General features: G+C 37.9%; 1 protein-coding gene across 2 annotated transcripts in view; it reads right to left on the bottom strand.

Moving 5' to 3' along the window:
* The window catches only part of syn2b (synapsin IIb), a 68,482-nt gene that overhangs the window by 30,500 nt on the left and 12,298 nt on the right, over positions 1-25,684 (bottom strand). For both annotated transcript variants that reach the window (XR_010914440.1, XM_067504672.1), the window contains exon 2: positions 849-906. Coding sequence is in view for 1 of the 2 variants with exons in the window: in XM_067504672.1 (XP_067360773.1) it covers positions 849-906 (58 nt within the window). In the remaining variant the exon portion in view is untranslated. The remainder of the gene's footprint in view (positions 1-848; positions 907-25,684) is intronic.

The following is a 25,684-nucleotide window of genomic DNA, read 5'->3' on the forward strand; positions in this document are numbered from 1 at the left end:
CTACTGGCCCCGGAGAAGCTGTTGCTGTAGGACACATGGAGATACATGTTCAAGTCTATGACCTTCTTTATCTGCAGACACAGTAAGACCGTGATTTGTTATCACACTTATCTGAGATGACAGAATTTACCTCTTTTACCCCAATTCAAAAAAAGGTGGGACGATGTGTAAAACATAAATGTAAAAAAAAAGCCATGTTTGACAAATCTCATCAACCCACAGAAGAAGAGTCCAGACCTTTCGCTAATAGAAAACATTTGGTTCATGATAAAACAAACACAATGGCAACAAAGGAACTGGACTGTTAGAATCCTGTTAGAATCCTGCTTCAGACAAGAATGGAACAACGTTCCTCTCCTAAAATCCAGCAACTGCTCTCCTCACTTCCCAGACATTTACAGACAGTTGTTAAAAGAAGAGGGGATGCTACACAATGGTAAACATCACTCTGTTCCAACTTACTCAATATGTGTTGCTGGCATCAAATTCAAAATGAGCTAATACTTTCCATGAAATGGTAAAATGTCTCAGTTTCAACATCTGATATGTTGTGAATAAAATATGGGCTGATGAGATCTGTAAATCATTTCACCAACGTTTTTTGAATTGGGGTTGTACACCACAGCTTCTGGGTTCTTCCTAGGATCTTATAACCGGCTGTCTTAGGAGCTTTTCTTTGTTTTTATCTAAACTGTTCTCAGGCACCATTGTGCCAGCTTGTCAGTAAAAGAGTATGAAAGGCATTTCAACATCATATGCTGTCAGTCCACCTTCATCTCTGTTCGGATCTTTATCAACCTCTTTTGATTTTTTAAGAGTTCTGAACCTATATACAATCAATGTTATACCTGTTCAACTTTGATGTCATATTCCCCGAGGACCTTCTTTCCTCGAAAAACTTTGGCCCTAGAGAAGAGGAGAGAAGGGAAGAGAAGAGACATTAGTTTTCCACCAGGACACTTAAAAGCTCTGAGTTGTCTGTGCTGCCCTCTACTGGATGTCATGCTCTCTGTGGAACAAGAAAGAAAATGGATGCCTGCTCATACACAATTGATTGCCTAAATTTCTCATTTGTATGGAAACATTAATAACGTGATCCAGCAGATCACTGTCGTCATACCAAAACTGCAATGTATGACATGGCAGTGGGTGGTATCATTAAGTGACGCGACAAATATTAAGTGTTTCTTTAAGTTTCAATGTTGAGTATGTCCAACAGTGTGATTTGAAGCTGATTTCTTAACATCTTGGCTGCCACTCACTCAGAAAACATAGGCAAGGAGACAGATGGAGATAAGACAGACTGACAGAGAAAATTAGACAAGCAGAGATGCACAAAAGCTGCCAAACAACACATAAACACACAGACAAAACGATCACGACGTTTCATTTTACACAGCACTGTAAAAGAATCGCAGATGGCCTACACTGCGTCCATCAACACCCATACACTGAAGATAAATAAAGCAAGAGCCATGAGCCTGAAGACTGTTTCCTTAAAGCAAGATGATGCATCTACCAGCATTATAAATCAGGTTTTCCGTGAAAACTGCGGAACACTGGTAAAGTAGGGTGACTTTACACGCTCATTGACAGGTCCTCCTTTGAATAGTCCAATAAAGTTATTTATCCCCAGCAAACCGTATCAACCCTAATGCTCCACAATCTGACACCAAATCAATGTACATTCATGTGCACGGTTCCTCCCTGTGCCGTCAATTAATGTATGTATGATTCCTTCCACATAACCTCCCAGGACCTTGTGTAGAACAGCACAGAAGCATCTGGCTTGTTAGTCTAGTTGATTTGGATCAGAGCCTCTGTGAGAGAAACACTCAGAGGCTATTATGCTGTTCAGCGTTTAACAATCAATAACCACCAAAACTGGTGACCTTACAATTAGAGCAATATCTTTTTCATTGCTGTGAGAAGGTAAAACTTTGCTTGTGTGTGATGTTTTCATCTAATGTTGACATAGGCATATGTCAATGTTGCTATAATAACACCATGAACCTACAAACAAAAAAATCTTCCATATTGTCAAAAACAAACTGCCCAAAAACCATCTTTCTGAATGAAAATTGTACCTGCTCTGTGCAGATTTAATTCAAAAACTACTGTAGACTTCCAGGTAAAGCATTTCTAATCCCATTTCTGCTGAACGCATCTAACAGCAAATAAGGCTCCACGTTCAGCTTGTTCAGTATCTGCAGAACACATTGCAAAAACAATACAGAGACATGGTAAGTCAGGCAAGGTAATGGACAATTATAGTGTTCTACTGAAAGGATGCTAATGTAGTTTCCTCACTTAATTCCATTAAACAGCATCATGTAGCTGCCCTACTGCAAAACACACCATGTGCAAATATGAATCATCACAGAGCTGCAGGTGCATGTCTGAGAGTAGCTGGTTGTTTACAGGACAAATATGCTTTTCACAAAAGGGCAAAAAGCTTATCTTTATATTTAATTTTTGGAGGTAAAAAAGCATGATGCTCTTACACATAAAAGCTGCATGACTCAGTTTGTTTTGTCTATTAGAGGTCAGCACAACAAGCTGAAAACTTAACACTGACATATGCTGCATTTACCACGGGGACCACTTGTCCCTTCACCGTCCACGTCTTTTCTAACTCTTCTCTCAGCACTTTTTCATTCCTGATGTTGTTATAACTTTGGATTGCTACATCTATCACTGTGGCCTTCTTCTTCTACTATGTCTGTTTTGTTGGCCATAACCATTTTGTCAGACTTTATCTGGAAGTCAGCTTGTTCATTCTTGACCACCTTTTGAGGTGTATTCTGTTTAGACTTGGGGTCTTCCAGCCTATTCTCGGCAAAGATGTTTCTGTACACTATGCCAGCTACTTGGTTATGGAGTTCCATGTATGCCCTGCCTGCTAGCATCTTGCACCTAGAGCCCTGCCTGGTCTCCAGGCTCTAGACTCCAGCCTCTATTGGTCTTGTACTTAGAGCCTGATCCTATGCTGCCAGGATTAGTACTCTGTGCTGTTTTTCAGTCCAGCTTTGTCCAGCCACTGGTAGGATTTTTTCGACATCAGACACTTCTACTATTTGTCAGAGGTTCAAACCATGCAGGGGTTTGTCTTTGCATGACGGTTCCTGCTCTTCCTCACCTTGCTTCTCTGGCTTCTGCTTGAGGTATTCACTAAGCATGTCATCACTTGAGGCCATTTTCCTGATGTAGGGAACTTAGTTGTTTCATCCTGGATAGTGGCTCTGATGCTTTCTAATATTCAGCCTCCTTCCTTCCACTTAGTGTACATTCTCAGGATGCTGGATTTGGGGTGAAATCCTCCATGCATTGTAAGGAGCTCCTTTGTCTTGATGTTGTTGTCTGCTATCTCCTCTTTTGGCCAGCTTAATATGCAGGCAGGGTGCCTGTTGACCAGCAGGGTGAAGGTGTAAATAGCCTGGACTTTTTTCATCCCATTCCGCTGACTTCTTAGGACTTGTCTTACTCTCTGTAGGTACATGGCAGTTAGAGCTTTCCTTGTGGCCTCTTCATGGTTCCTATTTGTCTGCAGAATCCCAAGGTACTGCTGTGTTGCATTCTGGTAGTACAATCCCCTCAGATGCGAGTACCTTACCTCTCTTTGTCCTAGCACACTTTTACAACTCGGAATAACATTCCAATGTCCTGGATTAAGATCCTAGTGGTGTGGATCAATTAGTCACTGTCACCTGGTATACAGCTTAATGTCATCCATGTAGAAGAGGAGTCTAAAGGTTGCCAGTGATTGCTAGTTGTAAAAGCAGATGTTTTAAATCTAATAAATGTTACCTGTGATGTGGAATGTGCAACTTGACAGTTTCTAAATCATCAATGTTCGAACTATAAAACATAATCCATTCAGATCCATTCCAACTTATTTAGTGGTAACAATGCGGGAACTGAAAAGTTTTCTCTACCATCAGTCAGTTTTGTTTTCTTCAGTGCAATGAGAATTACAGTATCATTGGGCAGCTAAGGAGGCTGTTTTAATCCTGTAAAGCTACACATTACACATTATAAAGTTATACACAATCTATCATCTCTGACAGGTGATCCCTACAGTTTTTAATTTGTACGTCCAAAAGTGTCTTACCTTTTAACAATAACTTCTAGTTAGAGACCTACTATTTTAAACATTTATTGAATGTAAAGTGATTTTTTTACTAAAGCCATAAAAAAGGAACTTCAGCGAGCACAGTAAATTTAATGAGAAGAGTCCCGAGACATCCAAATAAAACCCAACAAAAATACATCCAAAGGCTCGTTTGTTGTCATGTGTTACTCTAATACCTGGACGCCTGGTATGTGGTGCATGGCTTAAAATATGTGAATAAGTATTACATTGAATGAGTACACATTGTTGAGGTATGATATCTCAAAGAAATGATTTCAGGGTATTTCTATAAAATGCACAGTTCATTCACAGGTGGTAAAAAATACTAATAAAAGGAGATACTATAGATCCAAGCAGGAATCCAATTGTTGAAATAGGAGCAAAATAAATTTTGTTGGTGCCCCCACTCACAAATGCACAAGTCGCAAATGGTACAATACATTATTTTGGAAATAAGTCATTTACGCTTTCTGCAATCTTAAATTACCAAACTACTGCGGTAAAAAATTGAATAATTTCTATAGTAGCACATCTATTTATTCACGGGGGTATTGTGTGGGTGACATTAAGATTTAGATCCCATCTGAACAATGTTCATTTCCTGAAGCTCTTTATTAGAGGTGGTTGATGATAAGAAACACTGACTTGTACATATACATCTAGAGATAATAAAATGCCAACTACAGTTATTATAGTAATATATAATAAGTATGTAGCACACAGAGATTATTTAAAACAGCTGTTGTGGAGGTATGTGAGCTATATGATATGAATTTGAGGGGTTAGGAAGTGCCAGCCTGTCAACCGTTTAAATGTTTCTTTTTTCCTTTTTACTGAAAAAAACTTAATTATTTACAAAGAGAATACTTTACTGATGAAGAGAATACTGCAAGAACAATACTTTAACCATAACAAGAAAGCCATCAAAAGATCATAAAGCTGAGAGATGGACGTAAACAAATCACAACATAAAATACACAGTAGAGTAAAAGAAATTATTATATGATAAAAGAAAATCAATAGAGAAAAGAGAAGTAAAAAGGGAAAGCTTTGGATTTCAAACAAGGCAGACATTTAGAGAATGCCCATTTGCATCAATACATACAAATGACAAAGTATTAATGCACAAATTAGATGCACAAGTCAATAAGCAATAATTGCTAACACCCATACTACTGAAAGCAATGTGACTAAAGCCTCTGTGCTGGGCAAAATTCAACAGTCGAGCTCTGTCGACTGCATTTTAGTTCAGGGATACTTGATGCCATCCCACTTTTGTTATTGATCCGTCCGGCAGTCTAAAGCAGCCACGCTGTCAAAATTAAGCCTTGCTAATCAATGTATGGTAATGCTAGAGAAAGTGAGACAAAGAGAAAGAACGATGACCGACAAATACAAAGACGATGAATAAGAAGCATTTGTATTTCAAATTATGGGTCTGCAACTACACAGCAAGTACATGAAAGATAATGTGTTATATCTGCAGTGGAGACTTGGGTAAAGTCGCCAATCCTGCAAAAATACGTACAAATTGGTTGCCTTACTGTACATTTATGATATCTTGATTGTCCATTTCCAGAGACTCTGCACCAAGATTGCTAAAGGGCCGCCAAATGACCAGAATTAACCCACAGCCTCAAGCAACAGTATGATCAAAGGTATCATAAAGTATAATAAGTTACAGTTAAATTGTCTGCACTTACTGGTACCCAAAGTGCTTTACACTGCTTCTCATTCACCCATCTGCACTCACAATGACGCACACACGGGAAGCTGCTATGCAGCTGGCCAACACTCACTAGGATCAACTAAGTGAGGGTTCAGTGTCTTGCTAAAGGACAATTTTATATTCATGGAATAATTAAGCTATATTAATAATTAATAATTAAGCTTTCAGCTGTCCAATAAACTTTTCTTCTCTCACTCCTATCATCACTATAGTTTCCCCCTTTTTTCCCATCAATCAGTTTTTTTAATGTGCACAGACACATTAATGGAGCATATGCATGCAAATGAACCATGCATGACAAGCTTCAGCATTCTAATGGGTTTAGAGAGACAAGAGTTATTGCTTAGGGCAGATTGTGTTGCTATAGTGTTTTAAAATGTAGATAAAGCATCGGTATCTGGGTACAACAGGTCTGATATGCAGTAATTGAGGAGCAATTGCACACTTGCATGTTGAACAGACATGATAAATACATAAATGTGACTATAATCACCAGTGATTTTGAATGGTTTAAGTCATATAATGGTGAATTCTTATTCAGAAATCTATTCTGTCCAATAGCACCATCCTCCATTTCTGGCAGAGCATACAAAAGCTCGGGCAGAGCAGGAGTGGTGTTTATAAGCCCCGGTTTTCTCACCACCCAATCTACCAGTGGATTATAGACTGTGTAAAACAAGAATCTGTCTAGTGGGGTAAAAAGGGCACAGAAAGTGTTGGAGCAGTTCTGTCAGCTTGACTATAGTGGGAACTGGTTGGAGTGTAATTATTTGACTGCATTAGCTGATATGCTGTTACTGCAGGTAAAGACAAGATAATGAAAAGTAGGAGCATGGGAATGAAAGTAGAAAGAAAAACACGGGGGCTTGGAAACTGTGTTGACCGTTTACCAACAATTAATTGTCAGTTTCTATGAAAACTTGTTACTGTAGTTATGAAGAAGTTATGTTATGAAGACGTGATCTTGCGGCCCAGGGGCTGAAATATTCAAACATCTGCTCTGATGTCAATGATGTGGGTAGATGTGCAACATAGTTCATTCCACTGGGACTTTTTGAGCAATTAGTAGCCTAAGATTAATCTCTGCAAAAAGCATGTCATACATGATGAATGCTGTAAAATAGTAGATTAAAACTTAGCCTCAGAGGTACTTCATGTTCAACTCAGGAAGAAAAAATTACCAATGTCACGCTACTGAGAAAAAAAATATTCTGCACAGCACAGTATGAAGGTTGTGAATGAAAAAGACAAATGTATACAGTAGATGACAAATTAAAGATTGTATTTATTCTCTACATGAAATACTTCACTTACTCAACAGTATACTAAACTTGTTTTAACGTCTTTATAATCACAAGCCTAACTTGACTTTATTGGTCTGCTCGGCTCAGGCTGACATTTGTCATAATCTCAAAATGTATTTTTCCAGGCTGATCCTGTCAGTGTGTTAAGACAAACCGCCCACACAGAGACACTCAAACAAAACATTTTCTACTTTCTGTCTTTCTCTCCACTATGTTGCGTAAATTATTCAGCTGCAGCACAGGAGTCTGTAACACCTCTGCATGCCATTATCCTCCTTATGAGTGCCCTGCAGGAATGCAGGTGTCCCAGAGGGTGCTTCTAATAACACAGAAATATGCCATGTCTGTATGTCTGACTGTAAATTGTGGTAAGTATACAGTAACATTGAAAGGAGTCAACAGTCAAATGGTGGCCTCTCCTTTCACATCTTCTACACAATAATAACTCTAAGTTGATATTTTACATAAACATTAGGTTAAAACTATATTAAGCAAGAAACAAGTTGCATGTATCCAAGTGCTGTTGTCTTTACTTGAATGTTGAGAAAGTTGTAACATTTGTAACATTCGTAACTGCAGACTAAACGATGACCTACAAAACATACTCTGGTCTAATGCAGACACAAGTGCACGCTTGGAAATTAGCATAAGTGTGTTTGGGTGTGTGTGTGTGTGTGTGTTTTTTGTGTGTCTGTGTTAGAGCACCCACTAGCAACTGCACATCTGCTAAAAAAAAAGATTGTCGAGAGAAAATCTTCAAACTAACAGACCTGATTGTTTTCTTAAGGTTTAATTGAATAAAAATTTTAATCTTTGTGTAGGCAGGTAGAATGACAATAATCGTTTTTATCTTGTCCATGTAATTAAACAGCTTTGCTTTAATTCTGTGTTGCAGCTTATCTCCCTTGTCTTACCGTCTCTTGTAGCTTCACAACATTAATATTATTATTATCATTATTATGTTCTTTAACACTACGAAATCTGTACCACAATGTGTAGAGATGAAATGTTTTTAGGTCTCTTGTAGTAGCAGAGCATGAGACACCTAAAAAACATTTATCTCATGTAATTACTTTTAGTATTTGAATTCCATGATAACATTAGAATTCTGCAAACACAAACAGTTATTATTAAAAATATGCAAATATAAAGCAAATGTACTGCACACATTTGCTTTATATTTGCATATTTTTAAACCAACACATTAAAAATACAGTCGTTTTTTATGCAGATTTCAATACACGACTACCTTTACAACAAAATAGTAATTTTCTTCCCGGCCTCTCGCCCAATGACAGCTGGGCCCTCCGTGACCCTGAACAGAAAAAGCAGTGACAGATAACAGACAAATGGATAAAGGGTTTTTTTCCAACATAAATTTTGCTTTTACTGTATGCACCAGGTTCACTGTAAACTTCTGAATTACAACTGATAGCAGCAAGTCACCAGAATTGTCTACTTGTTGTTTGTTTTTTCAATACACTCATTATGTGCTCAGGTGCCATTGACTCAACAATTATATCACCAGGTGTTGATTTGTCTGTAACACGGCACTTTCTTTCGGACAGCTTTGCAGAAGGTTGCATCAGATACAGGGGGTTTCCACAATCTAAGACTACATAGAATATATGTGCTGACTTCCTGTAAACATAAAAATAATAGAATGCTGAGTCTTTAATAGAAAGAAAACCAGGGGACAAATAAAATCAAGAGGATTTATTTTGAGAATCTAAACTATTTCTAGGTCAGAAATCAAACTGAAGCAAATCTGAGGCATTGACCAGTTCAACTGTTTTGAACAAAATCTCACATCTCCTTTAGTTTTATCACTTCCACTGAAGTGTGATAAGATGAGCTTGTTCAAGTGAATCAACTTGCACCAATTGTTCACCAATTAAAAATATACAGCACCTGTGCCACATTGCTGACTAAGCAGCACTGTAAACATGGGATCACAACTGAGTAAAATTCTCAGATTGTTATTGTTATTCTAACCAAAGAGGGCTCTCTCAGCATCACATTGTGGCGAGAGGGGTCAGAGCATGACACTCAAAAAAGTTTTTCTGGAAACTAAAATATTAATATTCAAAGTATGATTAGGCACCAAAAAAATCAGAAGATAAATACGTCAAGCTTTGTTCACTGAGAGAATCAACGTAATCTCAAATACAGATTTACTGAAAGACGAACATGAGACGCCTATCAGCAAAAGTAATGTAAAAAAAAAAAAAAAAAGTCCAATATGTGTTTCAGGGGATGAGCCCTGTTTACCTTCCTGAGAAGAGTGATTTAGAGAAGTGGTTTAGAAACAAATTGCTGTTTTTCTGTCTCTCAGTGAACAGTGCTTGGTGTATTGATGTTCTGATCGTTTGTTCACTTTTACTCTGCCTGATCACATCTGGAAAAAGATTAATGGGCAAAACTCGAATTGAACTCTACAGCTGCCTTTCTTTTCTGTTCAGTTGCGTCTCTCCAAATACACGATCTTCTAGGATCCCTTCAGTTACTGTCAGTTTTTAAGATAGAGGGGACTTGTGTTCTGAGTTGTAAAGATAGGCGCTTAGACTCCTGCAATAATTTTTTTATTGACAGAAAGGCTAAGATGGATGCGAGTTCAGAAGACACGGGTTTAAATAAAGGATTCTCCACAACTCAACTGTATTGGCAAAGCAATGTGTCAGTCTAATCAGGTCGTCTTGTGATGGTGAAATAGGTACTTTGCAGAATAGCAGACAGTATCATATTGTATTATGTATTTCTTCAACAGGTGTGGACAGTGTGGACAATTTGGTCCTATTGCACAAAGGAGATATAACTTCTAAGAGTCAGAGACAAGCACAAAGTAGATTCCTCTGATATTTGCAACAAGATGGCCAATCTTGAAATGACAGTCACACAGTGATTCATCTCTTGGCGAGGTGAAACCAAGGTGAGTACTCTTCCTGGTTCAGTGGGGGCTGAAACAGACTGTCTGCCTGCAGAAAAAATGGAGGCAAGATAAATCATTACAGACAACCCTGCCGTGGCCTGGCACAAATGAGACTTTATGTCTACTTTATCCAGACGTCTAGCTGTTGTTTTTTTATATCCTTACTTCTGTGTGAACACATAAACACACCTGCACATGCACAAACACAATCTTGTTTCAAAGAAGTCAGTTACAAAATGAGGTTTGTCTCAGACTCATATCTGTTCTCAGCTCTTTGTGGTGAATTTCCTCGTCACTTGAATTTAAAAAAAAAACAAACGATTCAGTCTCAGTTCAGGTTTCATATTTTATATTGTGTCTCGCTGTGAAGATAGTATTAACTAGCCCCACTCAGGGCTCGGTCGGGCAGAGCAAGAGTACTAGCAAATGTCTTTCTTTGTGGAGAGAAAGACAGGTGATAGTCATGTTTCAGAGACATAAATACTCAATGGCAAAAAAAAAGAGTTTCCTCAAAATGCTGCTAAAGTCAAAGTCTCTGCAGAACAGGATACTAAGAGATGTGAGTGAAAACAGAAGTTATCATAATATAATACCATGATATTACAAGTGGTAGCAGGCACAGTGAGCTGTTAAATACACAGTGTTAGGTAGGCTCAGCCAGGTAACCAACGCTGTACCTGGTTGTGTATAGCATTTGTTTGCCTGCACTTTAAACAGAGACCAATTTGTCCATGATTGTATTTATAACAAAGGAGCTGCTGAAAGAGTCTTTGCTGACCCCAAAAATGTAGTAGCTGTAGTAATGAAAGATCGTTTCTCGTCACATTTGGTTTTGTTGTCAGCCTGCAGACTGGAATAGAATGTTTGTCTGTGTCATTGACCTCTACTATTGTCCCAAAACCATTAAAAACAAATCAACCAGACACAGGACTCCACTGGATAATATATTTCTTAACTAAAAAACACGGGGTGGGTATAAATATTGTCTAAATTGATGGGATGCACATCAGATCTGCCACATGTACAGCTGATGGGCTGCAGTTCTAGGAAATTTGCATACTGTAATAAAGCAATATATCACCCCGTTCAGAAGTCTGTCTGGATGATGTGTTTTTAATAGGTTTTGGAGAACAATGGCATCTATAGTAAAGATGAACAAACTAATTGAGATTGCAGGCTGGCAAGTAACCAAATGGGGTTGCGTAAGGAAGGGGCCCCTGTGCCAAGTCAACGTGTGGACCAGTGCTCTGTCATGGCTGCCCAGAGGTTATGGGGTAAGCAGTAAGGAGTTATCCTGTAAATTGCACCTGTCGAATTGTGGTAATCAAACCAATCATCAGAGAAATCTGAAGGATTACAACTTTGAAGTGGTGAAATAAAACTGTTAAAAACACATTCCAGTAATGGACAAATCCAAGGATTTACACTATATTCTTGTTTTTCCTAATTTCTACAACTGTCTTGTGAGATGAAGCACCCCCCTCTGCACCCATATTCACACATACAAATTAATACAGTATACACCTACAAAGCAGCTCCCCACACACTCATCACTATTTCACTGACACAATGTCCCTGTTTGCAAAGTCATCATCACGTCCCTTATTGTTCTGCTTTGTTGAGAATGTGTGTGGTTTCATGTAAGTGTGTGTGTGTGTGTTTGTCCGCCCACGCCGCCTGTTTGTCGTGACCATGCTTGGAGCATTGTGTTTAATTTTAGAGTGAGTGAGACAGCGAGAAAGAGAGAGACAGAGAGTGAGAGATGGAAAGAGGACACAGAATCTGCTGATCCACCCAATGGCGCAAACTAGAAAAGACACAAACAAGAAATTTCACGTTACTAAAGCCAACTGGGTGAAAAACCAGTGTAGGGGAGATGCTGAGCTAGCCAACTCTCAATTTAAATCATCACAGCACGTGACGTTTCTGTAATGATTTGGCAAGTGGTCACTGACAATGAAAAGCACTATTCTACTGCAACATGTACGTCAAACACAATATTGCTATGTGGTTTTAAGTTGTAGTTGTTTGCAGTAGTTCTTAATGAGCATTCATATGTGTTTATGCAAATAAGTTTTACATTCAAATAGTGAATTGTTGTGCACCACAACTATGACTTCAAACCATTTAAAGCTGTCTCACCCAATGTTTTGGAAGAATTCCTGAGTTTGTCAGTTCCTACAGAAAATTGCTCAAGTTATTAAAAGAGCAAAGTAAATTGCCTCAATTGGCTTAGTGAGTGTACAGACCATGTCCTCTGCTGCTTGTCTTTTGTGCTCTGCAGTAATTTCTGTAAAAGTAACTGCTGTATAGCATCTGTTACCTCTATCTCAGCATTGTCCGCTTCGTTTCAGTCACCACTGCATGTAGAAAAAAAAAGGAAAAGGAACCCCCACCACCACCTACTGGTATGGCAGTGTGATTGCTGCATGACACAGGCAACAGCGTAGGCCACTTCCATAGCGTACAACGTAGCCTCTGCATAGATTCGCAGGACTATAAATCAAGTCTGTTTTGTTGTAGCACCTTTCAGCAGGTTCAATTTTAATCTGAATAAGTTCATTATTACTGCTTTCAACAACTTTCTTTCCAGCAGCAGACAGCTGTTTTCAGTGAGGAAGCTGTAAAACTCCGAAAACCAACCGGTCTGGCACAGTCAAAGTAAGCAAGTAACTGATGGACAAGGTGCAGGGACCTATAAAGACACACAGTATGTTTCCCTCAGAAAAAGCTAAAAGTTGGTAAACAACTTGATTTTTTGGACAGACAGAAGAAAAGCTTCTTGATCACTGCTATCAGCTGCTTGCTCACACATTAACCGACTTAGAAGCCAACATATGTCAAACGTTTGTGATGTTTAGCTCATCCGCCACCACAAGAGCAAATAAAATAATGATTAATCTTGAATAAATGATTTCCCTTGTTCATAATGAAGGTCATCTTTGGCCCAGGAGAAGTAAATGGTCTGCTTATAGAGCGCTTTCATCCAAAAACACCTCAGAAAATGTGGCCCACGTGTACTTGTAATGAAATGATTGCATTTGCGCTGCTCATTCACATGAGGACAATGTTGGCACAGTTGAGTGAATGTGGCTGGAGTGAGGTGAACGAGCGAATTAAAACATGTATTCAATGAAAGTAACCTATCATGTGCTTTAAATACATTTTCTACTGCACCACATACTCCTAACTTGCCACAAGCTACTGTGCAAAATACCCAAACTAAGTAAATACCAAAGACACACTGATACTGTACATCATACATTTTGTACCTGCACTAAACCAACTCCATCTTTGGTGTTGCCATTTAAAGTTTTGTTCCCGTGTTATGTCCCCGCCCTGTTTTCATCTTTTCCTCTCTATCATACAGAGCCTCCACATATAAAACAAATAGAAATGCTTAATCCAACAGTACATATTGTGCCATGTCACACTCATACTAAAAGAAAATATAGTGATGACAGCTTTGGCAATTAACTGCACCGCTGCACAGAAGACTATCAATACTGTGTCTTTCCTGGGTATTGGCAGTAAGCCAGGCATTTAACTCGCCTGTTGAGTCAATCCCTAACTTATTGTTTTCCGGTAGTAACACTGAAACGTGCTAAAACATGAGTGGAAACCATTTCCATCTCACCAGATGCATCAGAGGGGTCTTTCAAATGGCACTTTTATTCAGAAACTGCAGAGATAAACTACTGCTGTTTCCAAAGGATGGGTTGTAACATGGATGTCATGAAGAAATAAGCTTTCAAAACACACACTGCATTTGGATTAAATCTTAGTCAAACATCAGTTAATTCAAATGTTTAATTAAGATGTGTTCAAGTAGTCTAAGTGCAGTAAGTAATAATAAAGATGACCTTTGACATGAATCAGCTGCAAGCACTTTATTTACTTGAGTCACAGCCCGGAGCACCTGTGAAATTAATACCTTTCTATTAGTACCTTATTTGGTAAAATAGTACATAAATGAGCCTTTTTTTAAGAAAAAAATATAGTCCAATATTGTGCAGAAACAGGGTTAAATGCTATATGTTGTTGCTGTGTATCTGCTCTCTTAGAGGACCACCGTACTCGGGCACGGTACGAGGTCTAGTGTGAGTACCATCTTAAGTGTTTCAGGTAGCCCTGGCTAGTCACTCGCTCCTGACCAAATGGTGACAGCTGATCCAGCTACATACGACCCCCTCTTGACATGTTTCATTCTGTCAGCCAGCAGACACTATATTGCTTGGTGCTTTTTATTAATTTACTTTTTTTTTACTTAATTCAAATCCTTGGTTTACTCAATATAAAGTTTGACTTTATGCTGCCTCTCTCTGAGCTGGGGTTTTAAAGACAGATTAAAGAAAAGTCTGTAATAATAAGGAGAAGTCTGGTGTTCTGCTGTTCTGGTGTTCTGGTGTTCTATTGTTACTGGTCGGTGTAACTCTACTGAAGTTCAGGTAGGGTCTGAGCTTAGTAACCGTGGCCACTGTCTCCCAAATGTAATTTGCATGAGTAAGCAGTCTGTCCCGAACAGGCCAGAATAAATCTAGATGAATTATTAGGTGAGGCCTTATCCATTTGATCTGTCTGATGATGGCACTATGATCCTGTCTAAAATGAATCCTGTCTGAAATGTATAAAAAAGACTCAATAATCCATCTGTAAATTTGTCTCCCTGAAAATGACTCTTCAGTGATTCATATTTATGACTGCAGAGCACACTTCCTGGTCAAAAGTTCTGAAATGTACTGAAATATGAACATGTGCTGTTACCTAGCATTCCCTAAATCACACAAATATATAAATCCTCAATTTATCATTTATTCAGTTCTATCAATTATTTCAACAAATAGAGCAACAAATACAATACAATCAGTTCTTCATCATAAGATTTAAAGGTATCTGGTATCTGGTAAAGGTATCTGAAGCACTTTTCTGGTAGTTTATGAAGTTAATATCTTTGGAACAAAGGAGAGTCTGACATGACTGAACTATATAATTAATAGGTGTAAAGGGTCTTTGGACATCTGCAAATTCAATGCTGCATCAATTTAGTATAAAACTTGATCCATGTCTAGCAAGGTATTACAGCTATCACAGGCCCCGAGCTGCAAAATGAGTAGCTTAACAGATGATACTGTCTTCCTTCACCTCTTTTTATCTCTCAGTCTCCCACAGAGAGTGTGAGTGGTGGAAAAGGATGATAAGAGGCATGCAAGAAGATATTAACAGCAAGCGCAAGATGACAAGAAACTATAAAAGAGCTGTCACAATTTTTTTATGGATTATTAAGTTGATATATAAGCTGGTGAGAGGGTTAAACAGCTTGTGCTGGGGTTAATAGAGATTAAAACTAAACTGCAAGTTACCATTTATCACTGCAAGTTAATTAAAACCCGATGCGACACCACACATGCAAACACAAATAGTCAAATACATTCTAAGGCAGTATACCAGTGCTTATATGCAGAAGCCAAAGGCTGTTTATGTCACTAAACTGTCCCCAATTGAAATGAATAAATAAGTAAAAAATAAATATGGCTGCAACACACAAACTAAAAATGACATTTTGTTCAAAGTTTATTCCCCCAACATGAGCAACCTCAGATACCATAACAAACTTGTCTCCATCAGTATAGACAACAATTTCAGTCATGATAAATGTACCAGTTTGTGTGTTTACAATACTCTGCATCACACAGATGAAAAGATTAACAGTGTTTCAATCAAATCTAGTTTGGCTCAAAGAATGGAACAGGCTTTGTCTGTAGGAGGGAAAACAATTCACTGAAGTAGTTAGTCATGCTTATTGAGCAATGATTTCTCAAGGCATGTTGATCAAACTTTAGGGTCAAAGAAGTGGCTGGTGACATATGTTTCAGAGGAAACTAGAAAAAAAAGCCGAACTGATTATTTGTTGTTGCCATAATTTTGCAGATCAGTGGAGACAATGCTCCTTTGAAAGAAATAATGCTTAATGATCTGCACTTTATAGCACTTTACTACCTTATTGGTAAAAAAAAATGCTTTACACTGCTTCTTATTTAAACTATTCACATGCCAATGGGGTCCTGCTTATGCAGCTGGCCTGCTCTCACTAACTACTAATTTTGTGAATATATCAGGAGGAGCAAGGAATCAAACTAGCAACCCTGCGATTACTGGACAACTGTTCTACCTCCTAAGCCACAGTTGCCCCAATAATAATAATGACTTTTATTGATATTACATATTTTGCAGTTTAACTAAATGTATTCTTTTTATATGCTGTCAGTTTGGTGTTGGTGGATAGTTTGTTGCCTTTGGACAGAGCCAGATACTCTGTTTCGAGTGTTGTACTAAATTAAGGTAAGGGTGTGGCTGTAGCTTTATATTTACTGTGAATACATGCGAGGGGTATGTTCTTATTAAAATCTCTGTAACAAAGCAAAGATGTTTCCCAAAAGGAGAAGTTTAAAAGCCGTTTTCTTGCTAAGTCAGAACTAAGTAATTCAGCTGCTCGGGAGTCACATTGCACAGGTACTCTTACCATATGGAGACATCAGAAACAACCCAGCTTCATCATGATCCACTGCAGAGACTGGTGACCCACACAGCCTGTTGTGAATCATCATTTGAACTAAGATCCAAAGCAGAAGATTAATTAGGTTTCTTCAGCTCTGTCTGCACACACACTGCACACTTTTAATGTGATTTCCTTCTTTCATGGTTCTGCATGATGGCTTGTGACGATACCAAGGACTTCTGCTTCTTCTTGGTTCAGTGCAACCCATTAACTGCACCTGGTGAAGCACCCAGCATTGTTACTGTCAACAGCATTGACATTAAATTATAATTTTCTATGATTAATTATGACTAAATACAGTTCAGGGAATTAGGATTTGATCAGATTACACTTAATATTGCATAGCAGTGTGTGCAGGAGGAGAAAAGATCAGAAATTATGACGCATATAGAGAGGAGACCACAACAGACAGCAAAGGTGACCCTGCACAGAAGAAAGCCACTGCTTTCATAGGCTCTAATTCTTTAATGACTTTCTTCCTGTCCACTTTTACTGCTTAATACCCACAATACACACATACAGTAACAGAGCTGAGGGGTGGGAATCAAATGAGGTCAGGTTTTAAGATGTTAAGAAAAAGGTTGTTCCAGAGCTAAAAGTCTGTACAGAACAATTTTCTTTGTTATAATTGAAGCTGGCAGACCTGAAGAACAGAGGAGTCTCATAATAAAACTCATGGTGATCACGTTTTTATAATTAATTCTAATGGCAACTAGCAGTCAGTGCACTTATGCCAAGAATGGGATAGTGTGTGAAAAACATATATCATATTGTAACATATATAATATATAGAATAAAATAGCTGCCACAAAGGGTGACTCCCTAAAAGGGTATTCTAGTCCAGTAGACATGGCAATATACTCCAAAAGATTATGAATGAGTGATCAGATGAATTGCAATAAGTGCAAAGTGTCTCTTTGGCATGAAAATGAACTTAATCCCCCCCCAAAAAACATTTCCACTGCATTTTAGCCCAGCTGACACCATTTCAGTGATTCTGGCGTTAACACAGGTGAGAGTATTGACGAGGACAAGGCTGGAGATCACTCTGTCATGTTGATTGAGTTAGAATAACCGACTGAAAGCTTTAAAAGCGATTTAAAAAAACATCAAAATTTTGGGTGGATCACCAGGAAACTACCCAGACCTTAATCCACTCTAGAACTTGTGGTCAATCCTCAAAAGGCGGGTGGACAAACAAAAACCCAAGCATTGATTATCCGAGAATGGACTGCCATTAGTCAGGATGTGGCCCAGAAGTTGCTTGATAGCATGCCAGGGTGAATTGCAGAGGTCTTGAAAAACGGGGGTCAACACTGGAAATACTGACTCTTTGCATAAACTTAATGTAATTATCAATGAAAGTGTTTGACACTTATGAAATCCTTGTAATTATACTTCAGTACACCATAGTAACATCTAACAAAAATATCTAAAAACACTGAACCAGCAGACTTTGTGAAAATGTATATTTGACTGATTCTCATAACATTTGGCCACTGCTGTACAATGAAAGACACAAATAAAAGGAGCTTTGTATAAAAATGTTATTTTGTATACTACGTAAAGTATTATACTAGCAGACTTAAATGTCACAGTACAGATCAGCTGTATTCACTAAGCCAGTGCTCTACCTCAGACTGTTTCAGATGAATTTGAGTTTAGATTTACCAGGATATTCAGGTTCACCTTTGCACATATAATAAACATTCAGAGGCACAGAGAAACACAACTACACCACTTGGTGTTTCCTTTCTGATTTTCTTGCCCGCATGCCTGTGTCTGAGTCTGAAGGTGTCTCGGGCTCGCTGGCATGACATTCTCACTTTCACAAGCTGCCCCTCCTCCCCTTTCCTATCTCACCCCTTCACTTTACATCTCTTCACACCTCAATCTCCATTTCATCTGGTTTATAACCTCTCCCTCTCTTCCTCTGTCACCCTCTCATCATCCTGCCAGTCTTGAACTGTTGTGTGTGTCTGTGTCTGTGTCTGTTTGTGTGTGTTGAAAATTGTTGAGCCATGACATGGCTGAGTGCAGCGGCCCCTAGGCCAGTCATGTGCCATGCTGCTCAGTCGGACGATGGAGACACGTGTCATAGATCCTTCCGGTTCAGCATTAAACTGACACTCTTTGACCCTCTGTTTTTCACTTTCACTTCATTTATTTATTGTCCTGGACCGAGTTGACATCTCCCTTCATTTTCTGTCTCATTCCAACGTGCCCATTGACAACCATTTGTTTAATACTCTTTACACCAGTGCCCTCTCACAGGTAAAAGCATCTCCTTGAAGATGTTTTTTCTTCCAATCACTTCTCACCATCTTCTTGTCCCATTATACTAACATCCACTGACATCACAGAAAGGAGGGTGATGGCTCATCCTAATCTGCTGTCTCCGGGTCTTTGCACAGTAGTTTTCTCCCTTCTCTCCTAACCCCCTTTCCTTGGCTCAAAGAAAATGTAATTTGTCTTCCTGTGCACTTAATGGCCACAGGACAAATCTGATATTAAATATGCTATGTTGAATTTTGTTTAGAAGCTAGTGTTTAAACAAATAAACTGTTTTTTGAACTGTAGCATCAATTTTCTCAGCGTTGGTTTTTATTTAAAAAAATATTGAAATGTAAATCATCTTAAAGGGATGATTTACACTTCAATGACCACACAGTTCACATAACTGGTGAAAAACAATCTTTTGTCAAAGATGAGATCTTTGTGTTCTATTATTTGAATTACTCCAATAAAGGAAAACTACCACCAGACACCCACATTATAATGGTGTAAATGTTTCACACGTTTTTTCCCCCACCGAACATGGACTGTTTTCTGGTGCACACACTGTGTAAAAATCAACGGCAATGTTAAAACACTCTAGATAACACATGTGTAGTTTCTGAAGCAGAAAGTAAAAGTTAACTGATAGAATTTAACTGACTGAACTATTTTCATAGACACCAGCCTTTATCACAAATAAAACTCTATAAATTGCAGTGTTCATGTTTTGACTTCTCAGCTCATCGACAGTGTTTTGATTTTAGAGCATTTGACAACTAATTTGGTTAACTGGCAACGGGTCAGTAACAGGACTAAGTATAAATGGACCATTTCAGAGAGGGAGAGCCTACTGAATGTAAAGATAGGCAGAGGATCACCAATCTGTGACAAACTGCACCAAAAAATTGCTTAACAATTTCAGAAAAATGTTCCTCAACGTAAAATAGCAAAGACTTTGAAGATCCCATCATCTACAATATATCATATCATGAAAGAGAATCTGTTTTTATTCATGTTCTCTCAACTTTTTTGGAACTGTGGTTGGATTTATTTTATAAATAAAGTTTAATAACAATCACCTTCTGTATGAGTTGTCCAAACTGTTCTGATGCCCAAATCTATATTTATAAGCATTGGAAAAATTGTCTTGACTATGTTGGCTTAGAAATTGAGACTGAACATCCAAATTCTTTGCGTTTTTATGACAAATTTCTCCTAGCTGTTGTGTGAAAAACCTAATCAGCCCAACAGTCAGTGAGGTATGGGGTGAGGTAATTTGGCTTTTTAGTCACACAGGACTGGTCTGTCCCTGAGGATCAAGCCAGTCTTGATAAATGCAGATCATGCAATTGATCATTGACTCTAAAATGAATATTATTCGGTCACTCAGTCAGCAACATAATTTTGGCCTCTTGAGCACTGAAACTAGTGTAATATGTTGCAGACGAGTTTTCCCTAGTTTCTGTTAATTAACACTAATAGTACTGAATCATATACACTCTCCCAGGGAATAGAACATGATTAATTTCCACTGACCTTTTATTTGCCTTGTTCATCACCAGTGTTTTGAGTATGATAATTCTATCGCTAGATAAACATTTTCTTTGATTTATTAAATTTCTGTTTCTTCACTGAAAAATAACTTCCATTGCCTTGCCTTAGAGGTTATACACACTTGTATGCTTTTATGTCCAGTTTGACATGTTTCAAAGGTTTAAAAAAAATATGCTTGATAAAAACAAAGATTTTTAAATATTAATTGAAATATTCAGGTCAGTCCTCTCATGCCAAAAGGCAGTCACAGTTACATATAATGAATTGAATCTTAAAGGTAAAAAAACAACAACAACACAAGCTTAGAAGGACAAGGATGTATTTGGTGGAAAACAACACAGCTTGTGTAGAAGAGGAGATTAGAACAATGATATATGAGTTGCAATATAGGTTCTTTTTTGTGGCTAAAAGTTTATAAAGTGAAGTGGCATTTTTCTCAGACAGGACTTTGTACTGACCCCAAGGACCGCTTCACAACAGCCATCCCCATGATAAACTGCTTGCTATTGTACTCTAGGGTTAAACCAAAGGGTGCCTTTAAGACGGCAGTATCACTCAGGGAAAGCCAACCTCTACCACAGCTGCACCACCTGTGAGGAAGATGCTCAAAGCAGATGATGAGGAAAATCAAGCTTTATAGCTACTGGCTTAAGCGTTGGGGTTTTGCCAGTTGGCAGTCAATGTTTTGAGGATGCCTGTGGTGTAGGAAAGAGTCACCTGCTATTTCACCAGAGCGTCCTCTCTGCCCTTTTACTCTTATCACATTTACCATGGAGGCATACAAATGCATGCACATCACAGTATTTACTGCAGCAGCAAAACCACAATGTGGGTGTTTCAGACGAGCTCAGAAGGGAGGGTATTTTCTGGTCACGACTCAGAGGCAGTGCACTCTGCACATGCGAACACATACGCATGAACAAAGATCCAATGTTGACATATACCTTCCATAATTCGTTAAGCCTTTTTAGCATAGTGCTCTCTTAGACAGATCATGTGACTTCTCTGTGTCTAAAATGCAAGCAATTGTGGATAAATACGCACAAGACAGACTTCAGCAAAAAAGCACACACATTTATTGCAAACCCACCCACACAAGCCCACACTTAGTGCATGCACATATGGAAACACACACACACACACACACAAACAGAAGCATGTGCAAATGCTTATCTACAGAGAATAGAAAAGACCACAGTGCTGTCAAAGAGAATTTGGGGCGGGGGGATCTTTGACTCATCCCTTTTTTTCTTCTAATCTCTAGAGGTGCAGTGGCCAATATTCCTTTGGAGAATAGTTTAGGTGCAGTGGCATTGGCTTGTAGCTAACACATACTGTAGTTGAGTAACAACTATTTTTTTCAATCAACAAAATACTTAACGCATATTCATCTAGTAGAAAAGTTCTTTTATCCTAGTAAATAGGAAATAGGAAGTAAAACAAAAAGTTAAAATTATATCAGTAAATCCCCCTTGATAAACCCTCTAAATAATTCAATTTATTATGTTAAATCAGGTATCTGACCTTTAAAAAAAGACTTTACATTTTTTAAACTTTTAATCCTTGATGGGTGGCACCAGGTGTGTTAAATCAAGCTTACAATTGCACTTTAAATTTGCAAGTGGGTAGATCTCCAGGGACAGTCTCAAGCAGTTTGCTGAGAGCAACAAAAATAAAACAGCTTTTAGAAGACTTCAAAAATCGAGCGGGATATAAGATATTTCAAAACATTTAGGAATACCAGTACCAAGTGTTAAGAGCATAATCCAGGAATGGAAGAAACGTGGACACCTTCTAAGAAGTGAAAAGAAGTAAAACGTGTTTGGTTTGTATGTGTATTTGTATGAGTGCCCCCTTTGATACAAATGTTCCTTGCGTATTGAAAAAGACTTAATTTATGTGAGGAACTCAAAGAAGGAAAACAAAAAATGGTTGTGAGGCTGAATATTTTATGTTGTTTTCAGAGACAGCGGTAGTTTAACCAATCAAGACAATATTGTTATTGCTAAACATATTCTTGGTAAACATAAACCAATCAAGACAACATTAGTCTTGATTGGAAATAATTGACAAAACAAGATTGGAGTGTCTTATCATTCCTCTCAAGCAATTTGAGCTTAATACCTGCTATATCATCATGTATCATCATATTAGGAGCACTCATTTGTATTTCTATGTGTGTATGTGATGTATGCGAGTGTGTAGTTTGTATTTAGGGAGAGAGGAAAGGAAGTGATCTCCCGCTTGGCCTTTGCAGTTTGTAGTGTCTCCGTATTGACAGCTTGACACTTAACACCCACCGCAGAGCTGCACGCCACGGACGAGCTATGCGCCACGTGTGGTCTGTGTATGTATGTGAGGCAGAAAGAGACCGAGACATAACAAGTGAATAAAAGAGCGTTTTTCTGTATGCATTTGTGTGATATGTTGGTAAAATAACTACATTTTAGCTGGCTTCTTTAGAGGTCTATTTGTCAGGTAATAACTCAGGTATTAGTAGCTTTGGTTGTTTGGTTGTAGCTGTGTAGCTGTGATTGTTTAATTTAAAATATGAATTTAGTACTCATAAAAGTAGCATCTGAGGGATAATGTACTGCTAATTCCACATTTCCAGTTGTATTCACAATATTTATAACATGCAATATCAGATTACTGGGTAAATGTGTTTAATTGCTCTTATTACTTTTACTGTCTTGGTGTATATTTACCAGCATCCAGCGTTTTGCACTTGTTATTGATTTATGTTGTCTAAAATTGTAAAGTAATTGATTTAATTTGGTATGTAAATGCAGTCCACTTAACAATCTTATTTGACAGCTAAGCAATTAATTATCTCATGTTTTTTATATTTGCCCACATCACAATTACCCAACACTGTTTTCCTATTTTCATTTTAGTAGTATCTTAGTTCACTGGCTAGCTGTGTAACTACACTTACTGTACAGGGACGGATGTAATTTGCTCTTGCATTATGTCAAAAGACCTCACGGGGGTAGAAATAAAAATATGTATGTGTGCTAACTGTACTGTACTTCCTGCCAAAATGCACTACACAGCCTTCCACCATATGGTCAACTGAGCCGTTTAAGACCTCAGAGAATTATTACTTGATTCTATGCTGCTGCTGGCTAAAACCCCAAAAGCCTGGCTAGAAATTCGGGCTTCAGTTAATCTGATAAAGTCACAGCTACATTAAGCTTGTTCTATGCTTCACTTACTAAATTTACTGCTGCTGTTGTAATTGATCGCTGTAAAAATGATATTTTCTCTCTCCCCAAACTCTTTTAACAGAGTGCTGCTGCTCATTTCAGGGCAAACTGCTTCATTATGACAAAGCTTTTTAGTTTGGCAGAGATGAGGAAAAGGTGGCAGCAAACACTAAATTTGGCATAAAGTGCATAACTAAAGGTAGATACGTGTAAGGTGGGAGACTGTTTCTGTATTGCATTCAAAATATATGTGGGGTTGGCAGGTTTCTTCTTGTATTCTCCTTGTTGATGGCATTTAGTCTGCTGCACAATATGTTGACAAAAAACTGAAAAACCAAGGTCATCTTATTATCTAAACCTCTTCATCTTTTGCAAAACACTTTACCTGATTAATATTACAGTGTACCTGTGGCCCCTGTTGAACCTCACCTTTAGAGGTAGAGGACTATAATTTCATGCTCCTGATGTCACGAGGCTTTAATAATATGAACACAAAGTATATAGCTGCAGATGATCCTTTTATGAATGCGCTGAATTCACTGATCATTGCTTTTATATCATAAAGTACCTTAATTTGCCAAGTATTTAAAACACCAGGGGCCATATTCATAATGTTGCCTGAGTCTAGAAATCTAAATCTAAGAAAATTCTTAAAATTATGGCTTCTTTTATAAAGACAATTTCCCTTTAAAATTCTCATTAAATCCTAGTCAAAGAAAACCTTAATAGCCCTTAAAAACCTCCAAAGGTAAAAAAAAACAGAGGAGGACTTTTGTACCTGTTTTATAACAGTTTTTTTGTTTTGTTTTGTTTTGTTTTAGTAGACGAAGAAATGGCAAAAAAGAAGAATGTTGAACTGCTACACATTAGCTTGGGCAGCGATGATGTTTTTGGTTGATCTCATCAGTGATGTGCTCACATCTCCCAGCCAAAGCAGTAATGTCAGAGCACCAGAAATGAAAGTGATCACAACATTAAAAAAAAAAAATTTTCCATTTAAACCAGAAGAATTAAAGAGCGCAGCAGTGATGGCTTGTTTCTGTCACAACCTTCCATCAGCTGTGAGCAATCACACAAATTATTACAGCGCTTTTGACAGTCTCATACTGTGACACAGTTAAGTTATTTCCACTGGATTTTTGTAACTTGCATTGTGGCTTGCCCAGTGTTGTAGGTGTGACTGATGGGACGTACATTCATTACATTCCCACCAAGGCTGATACTTAAATAGCAGTAACATTAGATGATGAAAGGTGAAATATTTTTCTGCTGTTAATATTAAATAGATCACGTATTAAATTTGCCAGAAGGGTAATTAGGCCAAAAAGGTACAACAACAATGCTGCTTAATAAGAAGATATTTGTTTTCAAACACTTTTTAAGCTACTTTTTAATTAAAGCGTATCACACATTTTACAGAGATATTTTTGACATATAATTGTATTAATAATTAGAGTGTTTTTTATTAGGTATATTGGCTTCCCTGTCAGTTGAATGCCCATTTATTATGGCAATCCCCATGTCCAATACATTACGTAGTTATAAAGTTTGAAGTTTCCTAAATCACTTTCAGGCTTGGATTCCTTGCTAAAACTCCTAAGAGCCCTCTGAGGGGCTCTTATTATTACTTTCACAATTCAATCTTTGCTATGCTTGTACCAAAAAGTTAATATAACAAAAAGACAAGAAAAAAAAAGCTTTCTCTTGTTTCTGACAGATCAGATGACACTAAATCCCGGAGAGAAATATTATTTAGTGTCTGCAGACTGAAATAATTTACAATATAATCTTCATTTGGTATTCCTGCCTTCATTTCAGGCTTACAATGATGTAAGCCTAAAATGAAGGCAGGAATACTCTTACTCTGGCAAGATCTCTCTTGTAGAAGTGTCTCTAGAGACCAAATAAAAACCCAGTGTAGTAAATGCCCTGTACTGTATCCAATATATATATATATATATATATATATATATATATATATATATATATATATA

The sequence above is a fragment of the Channa argus genome, chromosome 5, assembly GCF_033026475.1.
Source record: "Channa argus isolate prfri chromosome 5, Channa argus male v1.0, whole genome shotgun sequence".
NCBI classification, from domain to species: Eukaryota; Metazoa; Chordata; class Actinopteri; order Anabantiformes; family Channidae; genus Channa; species Channa argus.